This window comes from Pelodiscus sinensis, chromosome 3, assembly GCF_052426305.1.
Source record: "Pelodiscus sinensis isolate ZL-2025 chromosome 3, ASM5242630v1, whole genome shotgun sequence".
Lineage (NCBI taxonomy): Eukaryota > Metazoa > Chordata > Testudines > Trionychidae > Pelodiscus > Pelodiscus sinensis.
In genome coordinates, this window is record NC_143054.1 from 402182 (window position 1) to 415883 (window position 13702).

The 13702-nt window shown below is 51.5% G+C and overlaps 2 protein-coding genes across 3 annotated transcripts in view; one reads left to right on the forward strand and one right to left on the reverse strand.

Moving 5' to 3' along the window:
- The window catches only part of PPM1G (protein phosphatase, Mg2+/Mn2+ dependent 1G), a 35228-nt gene extending 29117 nt beyond the window's left edge, over nucleotides 1–6111 (reverse strand). The window contains exon 1 of the mRNA XM_075916301.2: nucleotides 5843–6111. Within this exon, the coding sequence (XP_075772416.1) occupies nucleotides 5843–5962 (120 nt within the window). The 5' untranslated portion in view covers nucleotides 5963–6111. The remainder of the gene's footprint in view (nucleotides 1–5842) is intronic.
- An 89-nt stretch (nucleotides 6112–6200) lies between these two features.
- LOC142824393 (uncharacterized) lies at nucleotides 6201–13250 on the forward strand. Of its 2 annotated transcripts, none has more exons than XM_089776933.1 (2): nucleotides 6201–6322; nucleotides 7923–13250. In XM_089776933.1, exon 2 carries the CDS (start codon nucleotides 8541–8543, stop codon nucleotides 9573–9575), a length of 1035 nt encoding a protein of 344 aa, XP_089633059.1. In that variant the 5' UTR covers nucleotides 6201–6322; nucleotides 7923–8540; the 3' UTR covers nucleotides 9576–13250. The 2 variants fall into 2 exon arrangements, with proteins under 2 accessions (XP_089633059.1, XP_075772417.1); XM_075916302.2 differs by having other exon boundaries at nucleotides 6237–6322; nucleotides 7928–13250.
- Nucleotides 13251–13702: the final 452 nt, after the last annotated feature.

Here is a 13702-nt window from a genome sequence, read left to right on the forward strand (position 1 = left end):
CGAGCTTACACTGACAAGAGTGCAGTTACTGGGAGTCCTCCTCCTCCTCCTCTCTGGGGAGGTGGCTTGAACAGACCAGTCAAATAACTACTTTCACCCAGGTGTTTCCTGGAGGCCAATGTTACTTCAGGTAACTCTGCACGTAGCATTGCAGGTGTGCAGTAGGGATGTTAAATATGTTTGGAAGCGTGTAACCGCTGAAATTTACAGCAGTTGCATGTTTACATGCTGAGGGGGGGGGAAAGCAGGGAGTGGGGGCAGGCAGCTGTGTGCAACAGGATTAACTGATAAGCCCATGCTCATTGGTTATCATGTACATGGTAGGAATGTCGATGTGCAGTCGATTATTTGATCAATCAAAAAATCTAGGCTTATCAGTTAATCTTGTTAACTCATTTCCCCCTCCTTGCTGCACCTCTGTATCAGAGGCAACAAAGTGGGGGGAGTAGGAGCCGGTGCTGGGGAGAGCTGGCTGAAAAACCAGCTCCTGCCATCACAAGCTGCACAGCGCCAACTTGCCCCCTATCAGAGGCACTGAGGGTGGAGTGGGGGGACGGGAAGGGACAGGACAGGACAGGGGAGGCTGATGAAAAGCAGCCTCTGTCTAAGGCAGGCCCGATCTCCCTGCAGACAGAGGTTGCTCCGCCTCTCGCGGAGCAGCCTCTGTCCATGGGTTCCCCACGCGCTGCTGCTTTGAAACGCAGCATGCAGCCTGACACTGGGCTCCCCATGGCATTTCAAAGAGGCAGCAATGCATGGAGCTCGGGGTCAGCAGGGGAGTCCTGTGCTTCATGCGGCACTGCTGCTTTGAAACACCATCTGCAGCCTGGGGACACCCCAGCTGCCTCAGGCTGCACATGGCATTTCAAAGCAGCAGCGCCATGTGGAGCTTGGGGTCTGGCCCCAGGGTCCACATGGCGCTGCCGCATGAAGAATTCCCTCCACTCCCCCTCTTTGCTGCCTCCTTCTGATAAAGGCAACACAGGGGGAAGGGAAGAGGGAGGGGTCGACCATCCAATAAGCATTTGCTTGTCGGACAGTCGACCAGTCGTTCACATCCCTCTTGCTGATGAGGCTTACCAACCCAATACACCTCAGTCAACCTCCACCAGCAACTACAAGCACTAACGAAATCACAGTGTGCATCTCCTCTTAGTGCCACTTAGTGCCATCCTTGTGCCACTACTCCATCGGTACAGAGCCTGTCAGTGCAATCAAACTGGGATAGCACACTGCATTCACCTGAAGGGAGCAGATCACAGCTTTGTGGAGTTCTCCCCCACACATGCTCAGCAGAACCAGAATTATTTAAGGGAGAACAATTTTTACAGCCCTGTTATCTCCCACCATAGTTCAATGAGAAACCTTAAAAAAGCTTTTGATCTATTTTCACTCTCACAAACAAAAAGACTAAATGGATTTTACTCACATTTTTTACGCACCACCCCCAAAAACTTTTGAAAGTTTCAACCTAAAGGTGAAGGATTCATAATCACAAGCATGTGACATACTGTTGTATCTTTTACTGGTTCAGCTTCTGTTGGTGGAAGAGACAAGCTCTTCATTTTGTCACCAATGAGATGGCTACAGTATTTAAAAAGCCATTTGATACAGTGGCTTGCAAAACACTCCTTGGAAAAGAAACACCAATGTGCTTGAATGCAACAGTAATAGGGACCGTAAACTAGCCAAAGGCTGAGTGTAGACAAAAGCCTATAATCCCGGCGTGTCAAACACACTAGCCACATGTGATTATTTGGCTGGTTGAGTGTGGCTAGTTCGCTACAGCAGTAGCCACTATAGTGGCTACTGTTTCAGAAATGGTAGGACACCACAGCTATAATCAAACACCACTCTATTAGGGATGTGAATGGTTAACCAGTTAATCGCAGTGTGGCAGGCCCAGCCCATGTCAAAGGGGGGCTGTTCCAGTCCATCCCACCCTGTTTAAGCAGTTAACCAATTAATCAAAGTTTAACCAATTCATTGATTAAATGGGATTTCACATCCCTACATTCTATTAAGTTGAGAGGTATATAGCACCTAATTTAACACCTCTCAATACTCTGGAAGATGGGCATAAACAGCGTATTAATAACATTCATGGAGGGATCTAAATAAAGGCGAGCTGTACACAATACTGAGGATGAGAAAGAATGAAAAGGGATGTGTGCTGCCTACCTAATGTGACCTCAATATTTTAAAAGGGTTCTAGAGGCGATCCTGGCAATTACAGATTGGGAAGTCTAATGTCAATACCGGGCAAATTAACTGAAACGATAGTAAAGAAAAGAATAACACTGTCAGACACATAGATGAACACACTCTTTTGGGGGAAAGTCAGCATGGTTTCTGTAAAGGGAAATTATGCCTTACTAATCTACTAGAAAAACTTAAACAAATAGTCTTTAAGCTGCTGCAAGACTAACAAAACATGTAGATGATATCATGAGCTTTCATGAGCACAACCCACTTCTTAAGATCATGATACCATCTACATGTTTTATTAGTCTTTAAGGTGCTGCAAGGCTATTTATCGTTTTTTAAGTTTTTCCAGTTACTAACTCAGCTATCCCTCCTAATCTACTAGAGTTCTTTGAGGAGGTTCAACATGTGGACAAGGGGGATCCAACAGATATAGTGTACTTAGATTTCAAGAGAGCCTTTGACAAGGTCCCTCACCAAAAGTTCTTAAGTAAGTTGTCATGAGATAGGAGGGAAGGTCCTCTCATAGACAGATAACTGGTTAAAAAGACAGGAAACAAAGGGTAGGAATAAATGGTCAGTTTTCAGAATGGAGAGAGGTAACTAGTGGTGTTACCCAACGGTCTGTCCTGCGACCAACCCTATTCAACGTATTTATAAATGATCTAGAGAAAGGGTTAAACAGTGAGGTGGCAAAATTTGCAGATGACACCTAACTGCTCAAGACAGTTAAGACCAAAGCAGACTGTGAAGAGCTTCAAAAAGATCTCACCAAACTACGTGATGGGGCGACAAAATGGCAAATGAAATTGAATGTGGAAAAATGTAAAGTAATGCAAATTGGAAAAAATAATCCCAACTATACACACAATCTGATGGTGACTAATTTAGTGACAACTACTCAGGAGAGAGATCTTGGGGTCATTATGGACAGTTCTCTGAAACCATCCACTCAGAGTGCAGTGGCAGCCAAAAAAACAAATAGAATGTTGGGAATCATTTAAAAAAGGGATAGAGAATAAAACAGATAACATCTTAGTGCCACGATATAAAACCAGGCTATGCCCACATCTTGAATACTGTGTACAGATATGGTCGCCTCATCTCAAAAAGACATATTGGCATTGGAAAAGGTTCAGAAAAGGGCAACAAAAATTATTAGGGGTTTGGAATGGGTCCCATATGAAGAGAGATTAAAAAGATTTGGACTTTTCATCTTAGAAAAGAGGAGACTAAAGGGAGAAATGATACAGCACTATAAAATCATGACTGGTGTGGAAAAAAGTGAATAAGGAAAAGTTATTTCCCATTACATAAGAACTAGGGGTCACCATATGAAGTTAATAGGTAGCAAACAAAAACAAAAGGAAGTTTTTCTTCACATAGTGCATAGTTGGCCTGTGGAACTCCATGGCAGAGGAGGTTGTGAAGACTAGGACTTCAACAGGGTTCAAGAAAGAATTGAGAGAAATCCATGGAGGTTATGTCCATCAATGGCTATTAGTCAGAATGGGTAGGAATAGTGTCCCTAACATCTATCAGCAACTGGGAACTGGTGACTGAAGAGGGATCACTTGAGGGGTACCTGTTGTGTTCACTCCCTCTGTGGCATCTGGCATTGGCCACTGTCAGCAGACAGGATACTGGGCTAGGTGGACCTTTGCTCTGACCCAGCATGGCCATTCTTATGTACCTAAGAGGGAGTGTTACTAAGAAATTCCAGGTAGTGGTGAGAGCCTTGCTTTGTTCATGACTCTGGGCAGCCAGACCCATTTTTACCATGGTTATAGTTCAGACTGTGGACTATAAATCTAACTTGTAGGCTATGTCTACAGTCACAGCTTCTTACCCAAGTATGGCTGTTCTTGTGCAAGAATCCGCTGAGCATCCACACTGCCGGCCCGCAGAAATGTACAGTATGGGGTGGTAAGAGAGGGCTTCTTGCGCAAGAGCTATGCTCTTTTTTAACGGGTGTAACCCCTCTTGTGCAGGAACTCTTGCATAAGAGGGCAGTGTGGACGCTGGGCAGAGATTTCTTGCACAAGAAAGCCCTATGGCTAAAATGGCCATCAGAGCCTTCTTGCGCAAGAAAACGTCCACACTGCCATGGGCGCTCTTGCGCAAAAGCACAGCTCGCACATGGCAGTGTCGACGTTTTCTTGCGCAAGACCTCTTGCACAAGAACCCTTGCGCAAGATGTTCTTGTGCAAGAAGCTGCCAGTGTAGACATAGCCATATGGTGGTAAAACCCCAATTGGATCGAGAAGCCTTCCATACACCAGGTGAGCAGGGAATTTTGTAATGTAAGCAAGACTCTTGAGATTTTAGATACACCGACACAAAATAATAGGAGATTTCATCTTAATGTGTAGTTAATCCAGCTGGTGACAAAGACTCTAAAGCCCAGGTCCTCATTGATTTATAGATGTTTAAGGCCAGAAAGGACTATTAGATCCTCTAGTCAGACCTTCAGCATGACACAGGCTATGGAGTCCAACACAGTTACCCCTGTAGTGAGCCCAATAATTTACATTTGACTAAAGATGGTTGCTTTTCTGGAACATATCTGGATATGAACACATCAAGGGATGGACAATTCATTCCTGTCTTTGGCAGTTTGTCCCAATGGTGATTCCTTACTCCCATGTTAAAAATGAGCAAAGGTGGGTAAAAGAGAGTAGCAGAAATGGATAAGACATTTGTAATGGGGAAAGCAAAGAGAAAGCTAGTTAGGAGGCAGTAGCGTGATAGGACACAGTACAGTTCAGGGCTACACTACTAATACATCCCATTCGTTACCAGCAGAATATTGAGAGCTTGGCAGGGAGTTCAGGGCGAGCTATAAATATGCCCCAGCCTTGAGAAAGTATGCCAGGGGGAGCAAATGTAATGCGCACAGGTGCGACCGAACCTGGCACTTTCGCAGCTTGAGCACAAAGCCGGCCAAGGCTGCAGAGCAGATTCACTCTCTGTGAGGGGTCTCGGTGCCACCACAGGCTCCAGGAAGGGGCAGCGCGGGCCAGGCCAGAGCAGCCGGGGCAGAGAGAACGGCACGTATGAAGCAGCACGGAAAGGGGGCTCTGAGGACAGACAAGCCCGGCTCAAAACGGGCCCTGCGGCGCTCCCCGCCAAAGCCCTGCGTCCCGCCTGCTGGCCCCGCTTCTCCCCCACGCAACCTGCCCTCCGAGATCTTGCGGGCCCCTCTTCTCCCCCGCAAGCCCCGCTTCTCCCCCCCCGCGTGACCCGCCCGCGAGCCCCGCTTCTCCCCCCCCCGCGTGACCCGCCCGCGAGCCCCGCTTCTCCCCTCCCGCGTGACCCGCCCGCGAGCCCCGCTTCTCCCCCCCCGCGTGACCCGCCCGCGAGCCCCGCTTCTCCCCCCCCGCGTGACCCGCCCGCGAGCCCCGCTTCTCCCCCCCCGCGTGACCCGCCCGCGAGCCCCGCTTCTCCCCCCCCGCGTGACCCGCCCGCGAGCCCCGCTTCTCGCCCCCCGCGTGACCCGCCCGCGAGCCCCGCTTCTCCCCCCCCCCCCCGCGTGACCCGCCCGCGAGCCCCGCTTCTCCCCCCCCCCGCGTGACCCGCCCGCGAGCCCCGCTTCTCCCCCCCCGCGCGCCCCCCCCCCCCCCGCCCCGCCGCTCACCTCCATGGAGACCCGCCAGCCCTGCATGGCGCTGAAGCCGAAGTGCAGCGGGCGCGGCCCGGCCCCGGCGCCGTCCCCCGAGCTCTTCACCGTGTTGGGCTGGGACAGGTAGGCGCCCATGGCGCGCGGGCTGCCCGGGGGCCGGGCCCTGGGGCCGCGCGGGACTGGCGGGAGCTGGCGGGGCGCGAGCCGAGCGCGGGCGGGCGGGCGGCGAGGGACCGAGGAAAGGAGAGAGGGAGGGAGGCGGAACCAGCCACCACAGAGCTACCGGCCGGAACCAGAGTGGCCGGAAATACCCGCCATAGAGTCTCGGAGGAGCGCGCGCGAGCGGCCGGAAATACCCGCCATAGAGTCTCGGGGGAGCGCGCGCGAGCGGCCGGAAATACCCGCCATAGAGTCTCGGGGGAGCGCGCGCGAGCGGCCGGAAGTACCCGCCATGGAGACGTTCAGAGAGCAGAGCGGCCAACGCGTGTATTGGAGGTCTGGGTGCCGGGAGAGCTGCCGCCAGAGGGAGGCTGGTTGCCGGGAGACCTGCTCCGAATCTCCCCGGGTGTCCACCCCCCCCCCCCCGCCCTGCGCCCCTGGGGACCCTGTGTCTGTCTCTCCCCCCCCCCGCCCTGCGCCCCTGGGGACCCTGTGTCTGTCTCTCCCCCCCCGCCCTGTGCCCTGTGCCCTGCGCCCCTGGGGACCCTGTGTCTGTCTCTCCCCCCCCCCGCCCTGCGCCCCTGGGGACCCTGTGTCTGTCTCTCCCCCCCCCCCCCCCCCCGCCCTGCGCCCCTGGGGACCCTGTGTCTGTCTCTCCCCCCCCCCCCCTGCCCTGGGGACCCTGCCCCCCCCCCCGCCCTGTGGGACCCTGTGTCTGTCTCTCCCCCCCCCGCCCTGCGCCCCTGGGGACCCTGGGACCCTGTGTCTGTCTCTCCCCCCCCCCGCCCTCGCCCCTCCCCCCTCCCCCCCCCCCCGCCCCTGCCCTGGGGACCCTGTGTCTGTCTCTCCCCCCCCCCCCGCCCTGCGCCCCTGGGGACCCTGTGTCTGTCTCTCTCCCCCCCCCCCCGCCCTGCGCCCCTTGGGGACCCTGTGTCTGTCTCTCCCCCCCCCCTCCCGCCCTGTGCCCTTGGGGACCCTGTGTCTGTCTCTCCCCCCCCCCCGCCCTGCGCCCCTTGGGACCCTGTGTCTGTCTCTTCCCCCCCCCCCGCCCTGCGCCCCTTGGGACCCTGTGTCTGTCTCTCCCCCCCCCCCGCCCTGTGCCCCTTGGGACCCTGTGTCTGTCTCTCCCCCCCCGCCCTGCGCCCCTGGGGACCCTGTGTCTGTCTCTCCCCCCCCCCGCCCTGCGCCCCTTGGGACCCTGTGTCTGTCTCTCCCCCCCCCCCGCCCTGCGCCCCTGGGGACCCTGTGTCTGTCTCTCCCCCCCCCTGCCCTGTGCCCCTGGGGACCCTGTGTCTGTCTCTCCCCCCCCCGCCCTGCGCCCCTGGGGACCCTGTGTCTGTCTCTCCCCCCCCCGCCCTGCGCCCCTGGGGACCCTGTGTCTGTCTCTCTCTCTCCCCCCCCCCCGCCCTGCGCCCCTTGGGACCCTGTGTCTGTCTCTCCCCCCCCGCCCTGCGCCCCTTGGGGACCCTGTGTCTGTCTCTCCCCTCCCGCCCTGTGCCCTTGGGGACCCTGTGTCTGTCTCTTCCCCCCCCCCCCGCCCTGCGCCCCTTGGAACCCTGTGTCTGTCTCTTCCCCCCCCCCGCCCTGCGCCCCTTGGGACCCTGTGTCTGTCTCCCCCCCCCCGCCCTGCGCCCCTTGGGACCCTGTGTCTGTCTCTCCCCCCCCCGCCCTGCGCCCCTGGGGACCCTGTGTCTGTCTCTCCCCCCCCCCGCCCTGTGCCCTTGGAGACCCTGTGTCTGTCTCTCCCCCCCCCCGCCCTGCGCCCCTTGGAACCCTGTGTCTGTTTCTCCCCCCCCCCCCGCCCTGCGCCCCTGGGGACCCTTTGTCTGTCTCCCCCCCCCCCGCCCTGCACCCCTGGGGACCCTGTGCCTGTCTCCCCGCCCCCCGGGGACCTGTGTCTGTCCCTTGCCTCATGTTCATTCCTCTTGCTCTCAAGGACAGCCTGGACTCCTACGCCCTGCGGTACCAAAGGACGAGGACATTGGTTTCTCTTTGCCTGTTGCCAGAGCCCATGGGCTGGTTTTGCATTCAAGACTCTTCATCTATAGAAGCTTCATGGGGTAGCCTTGTTAGGCTTTCATGTATATGAAAAAAAGGAAAGGGCATGTGCCATGCCACAATGTTTTATCAACAGGTCACATTTAAGATGAAAGACTAAAGGTTTCTTGATATCACTGAAGCAACTGGACACTGTTAAGGGCAGGATAGAATCATAGAGCTGGAAGAGACCTCAGGAGGTCATCAATTCTAGCCCCCTGCCCAAGGCAGGACCAATCCCAACTAAATCAACCCAGCCAGGGCTTTGTCAAGCTGAGACTTAAAAACTTCTAGGGGACTTAAAAACATCTAGGCTGCGTCTAGACTGGCATGTTTTTGCGGAAATACTTTTAACGGAAAAGTTTTTCCATTACAAGTATTTCCGCAAAAGCGCGTCTAGATTGGCACGGATGCTTTTGCGCAAAAAGTGCTTTTGCGCAAAAGCCTCCGTGGCCAGTCTAGACGCAATTATTTCCAGTTTGAGAACAACTTATACCTCCAGATCAGCGGCACAGCCATGGGTACACGCATGGCCCCACAGTATGCTAACATCTTTATGGCTGACCTAGAACAACGTTTCCTCAACTCCCGTCCCCTTTCACTCCTCCACTACCTACGGTACATCGATGACATCTTTATGATCTGGATGCATGGCCAAGAAACACTGGAGATATTCCACAGAGATTTCAACAACCTACACCCCACCATCAACCTCAGCCTGGACCATTCTACACGAGAGATCCACTTCCTGGACACCACCATACAAATCAACAATGGAAAATTAGACACCACTCTCTACAGAAAACCCACCGACTCATACAGTTACCTACATGCTTCCAGCTCCCATCCAGAACACACCACACGATCCATCGTCTATAGGCAAGCCCTTCGATACAACCGCATCTGCTCTAATCCCACTGACAGAGACCAGAAGCTTCAGGAGCTCTACCAAGCATTTATAAACCTCAACTACCCACCCAGAGAAATAAAAAAGCAAATTGAAAGAGCCAGAAGAATACCTAGAAACCATCTACTTCAAGACAGACCCAAGAAAACCAACAATAGAACACCACTTGTCATCACCTACAACCCCCAACTTAAACCTGTCCAACACATTATCAATAAACTACAGCCTATATTGGAACAGGATACCATACTCAAAGAGGCTCTGGGAGACAGACCCATAGTCTTCTATAGACAACCACCTAACCTCAAGATGATTCTTACCAACCACCACAGGACATACCACACTAATACCAACCCTGGTACCTTCCCTTGCAACAAACCCCGTTGCCAGCTTTGTCCACATATTCATTCTGCTGATACCATTATTGGACCTAACCAAGTGAGTTATAAGATCAAGAACACATATTCCTGCGCATCCAGAAATATAATCTATGCTATCATGTGCCGAAAGTGTCCGTCTGCTATGTACATTGGACAAACATCTCAGACACTTCGCCAAAGGATTAATGCCCACAAAACAGATATCAGACAAGATCACAAAGAGAAAAGTGATAGAAATGTAGCCGTGTTAGTCTGGGGTAGTTGAAGCAAAATGCAGGACAATGTAGCACTTTAAAGACTAACAAGATTGTTTATTAGATGATGAGCTTTCGTGGGCCAGACCCACTTCCTCAGATCAAATAGTGGAAGGAAGTAGTCACAACCATATATACCAAAGGATACAATTTAAAAAAATGAACAAATATGAAAAGGATTGTTCACTTTCAGTCCTTTGGGTACGATGTCCATTTTCTTGCACTTGGATAGAAAGATGATGTCTGTCTGTAAACAGTTTCTTGCCATTTTAACCAGAAAGGACACTCTCTCAATGACTTAACCACCTGCATTCTGCTACAAAGACCTTTTACATCTGCACTTGAAAGGGAATCCTCTGAACTGTCATTCATGTTAAAATTCGACACTTTCCAAAAAGGACTCAACAAACATTTGAACTATCTCACCCATTACCAAGATAGTTTCCCCAATTATCACCTCTAATACCATTAACTCACAAACATCCCACTCTCCCTACCTCTAATATCATCAATTCACAGACACTTACCTTCCTTCCTCCCCCCGCTCCTCCTGCATCCCCCTCCTGTTCTGCAATGTGATTTGTCCTTTTCATATTTGTTCATTTTTTTAAATTGTATCCTTTGGTATATATGGTTGTGACTACTTTCTTCCACTATTTGATCTGAGGAAGTGGGTCTGGCCCACGAAAGCTCATCATCTAATAAACCATCTTGTTAGTCTTTAAAGTGCTACATTGTCCTGCATTTTGCTTACAATCCAGTTAGCCAATCCAGACTTCCTTAACTTGCTGGCACAGGATCCCAGCCTGGCTACGTCTAGATTGCATCCCTTTTCCATAAAAGGGATGCAAATTAGACGTATCGCAATTGCTAATGAAGCGGGGATTTAAATCTCCCCTGCTTCATTAGCATAAAAATGGCTGCCGCTTTTTTTCGGCACGGAGCTTTGCCGGAAAAAAGCACCAGTCTAGACGCGGATCTTTCGGAAAATAAAGCCTTTTCCGAAAGATCCCTTATCCCTTACTTCAGAAATTTGTAATGTGCCCTCCTTCCCCTTCAAAAATTATTGCCCACCCCTGGTCTGAGTACATTCCTGGGTGAGATCCTTCTTACACTGTTCAGAATCCTCCCATCTGTCACCAACCATACATTATATTTTCCATTGTTACAGACTGCTGGCTAAGCTAGAGCTCTGCCACTACAGCCTGGCTGAAAGGGCCAATTGCAGACAGCTGAGCAAGGCCAGGTCTGAAGGGCTAATGGAAGCAGCTGTAGGCCTCCTTAGCCAGAGGGCTAGATAAGGAAGCCAGAGGGGACATGGAGGGGGAGGAGTCAGGAGGTGGTTGAGTGTTCCAAAGGCAGGAGGAGAGGAGGGGTTCCCATGGGAGGTGGTGGAATCTCCATTCCTAGATTTCAGCCGTGTGCCCTGTTTGCCGGTGGCGCGCACGTGCACAGGGTGGGGCTGGCGAGCGGCTTTCGCCACCGTCTGTCAAGCCCTGTTAATTGATGCCTTTTCCCATCTAGTCATTGTACTTGCAACAGGAGGATGGTTTTGATAATAAACCTTCTTCTTTTTTATTAACCTGGTATTGGTTCAGTTCTGTGTCCTGGACAATCTGGCAGTGTGTGGGATCTGCAGGCCTCTAACGAGGGGACAGCTGCCACAGACGGCATTTTCTCTCTTTTTCTTTTTTTCAAGCTCTTTGGAGGAAAGAGCTTAGGGTGCTTTGGGGTTGGGGTTGTGAAAGCTGTAGAAACCATTTTTATATTTAGCTAGAAGCCATTTTGTATATTAGAAACCATTTTAGCTTTTTTTTTAAGCACGTAAACCAGAGTAAACTTTCTGTTACCCCGTGAGAAGAGGCCTACAGGATGGGCTATTGGTATGTGTTAATTGGGCTGGTTGGAACAGAAGATGTACTCCCTCGCACCTGTTCGCCATCTTGTTAATAAGGCTTTGTTTTTCCAAATTTAATTAAGGATTTCTGTAATTGGATGCCCTGACGTCAGACTGTTTGGTTAAGGGTATAAAAATACTAGAATTAATTGTATTAGCAGCTTTACTGGGTCTGGCTCTGCTGTAACCACGTTTGGCTCATGCTGTGCTTTATTAATTAATAAAGCTGCTTGTTAGCTGCCTAAACACAAAAAAGCGTGTTTTTGCTTCAACAGGTTCAAGTGTCCACCCCTGTGGATTCAAAAGCATTTGATGGTGGCAGCAGATTTTTATCCCCGAAATCTAGGTTTTTAGGATTTTGGGGGGAAGTTTTATACCAAAGCATGGAAAGATACATTTTTGGGGTATTTTTGTGGGCCCCCACTTCTGCATTCATCGTGCCAGAGTGGGGAATTAGCCATGACACTGGGTGAAGCCCTTTTTTCTAAAAGGGGTGAAAAACCAGAGTGATGTCATGCTAGGGGTCTACTACAGACCACCTACCCAGGCAGAAGAGGTGGATGAGGCTTTTTTTAAACAACTAACAAAATCATCCAAAGCACAGGACTTTGTGGTGATGGGGGACTTTAACTATCCGGACATCTGTTGGGAAACTAACACAGCAGGGAACAGATTATCCAGTGTCGTACCTCAGTTTTCTGTACCTCGGTACCTTTGGTGGTCTGTCAGTGTCAGCGTTGTCTGGTCAGGGTCGTCCTGGTGCGCTCCTGACAGGACCTCTACTCCGTCGGTGGTGATAAACTTTCGGCTGCGTGCGTAACAATCGGTACTCCCTTTATCTAGAGTGTTAGACCCCGTGCACTTGTGTCAACACAGGAGATCTCTGAGAGGCCCCGGAAACGACAGATGCAGGCAAGGTCTGAAATCAGTCGAGCAGGTTTATTGTCAAATGCTAAGCTCTACCAGTTGGTAACAGAGATCAGTACAATGTTACACCACTGGGCACTATGGCCCACGTTGACAAGGTACCAACACCGGTCAGGCCTATTGCAATATCTGATATTAACAGCACTTAGTCAGAGTTAAGCTACTGTGCGCTCTGTAAGTTTAGGCAATGACACCTGCTGTTCAGGCACCTAGTGCGTGTCCCTCCCGTCAGCCAGAGAGCACCCTTTGCAGTGTCCATTTATAGACAGGTACAAACAAATTACATAATTTCTTTACATACCAGGTTACCACCTTCTGTTGCCTAGTTACCACCCCTCACCTTACGGAAGGGGGGCTTACTTACTATCCCTCATGCTGTGAATTCCAACCCGGTACTGAACCTAGGTCGGTATGTGCATTGATTTTCGGAGAGTCTTTGTACCAAGACATTTCTTAAGATGTTCCGTTACTTCCTTTGGCTTACAGTCTGTACTTGTTGCTTCCCTGTGTCCTTCCATGCTCGACCTAACTTACATAATTACAGTTCTCAGTAGGGCCTCTTTCTTGGCTCCTGTGTTCCTGAACCAAAGTCTTGCTCACTAGATTCTAGGCCTGTTGCTGCTTTCATGTTACAGGTCTACTCAGGCCTGCTGACTCCATGTTACTGACCCTCAGCTTACTACAGTAAAACTCCAATAGTCCGGTGTGACGTAGTGGGGGTACTTGCTGGGCTGTGGTGACCCCTGCTGTCTGGAGCAAGACCCAGCAGGGAAAACCTCACTATGCAAAGGTAGTGCCAAACTTGTTGAACCAGTGGCCAGACACCCCCCATGGAGAGGAACAAAGGAAGGTGGAATGCTGCCCTGACTGGGGGGCAGGGCTGCAAGGGAATTGAGTTAGTTACTGTGGGAGAGCATGGAGGAGAGCCTAGGAGAAGGGGCTGGAGTTTAGGGGCCCAGTCTCCCCCATCTCAAGGGGGCCTGAGGCATCCTAGCCCAGCTCTGTGACCAGACTACATCTGTGCTGTATCCTGGAGAGGCAATAAACTTCCTCTATTCCACCGGCTGGTGAAGTCTGTTTGTGCCATTTCGGGGTGCAGGAGACGGGGAACCCCCAACGCGCCGTCACACTGCCTGTTGCTGCTTTCATGTTACAGGTCTACTCAGGCCTGCTGACTCCATGTTACTGACCCTCAACTTACTACAGTAAAACTCCAATAGTCCGGCACTCCTGATAGTCTGGCATCAAAATGGCAAGAGCCTAGTGAGTGAGCTTCGGCAAAAAATGAGTCACAAGGTAACAACGGCAGCAGCT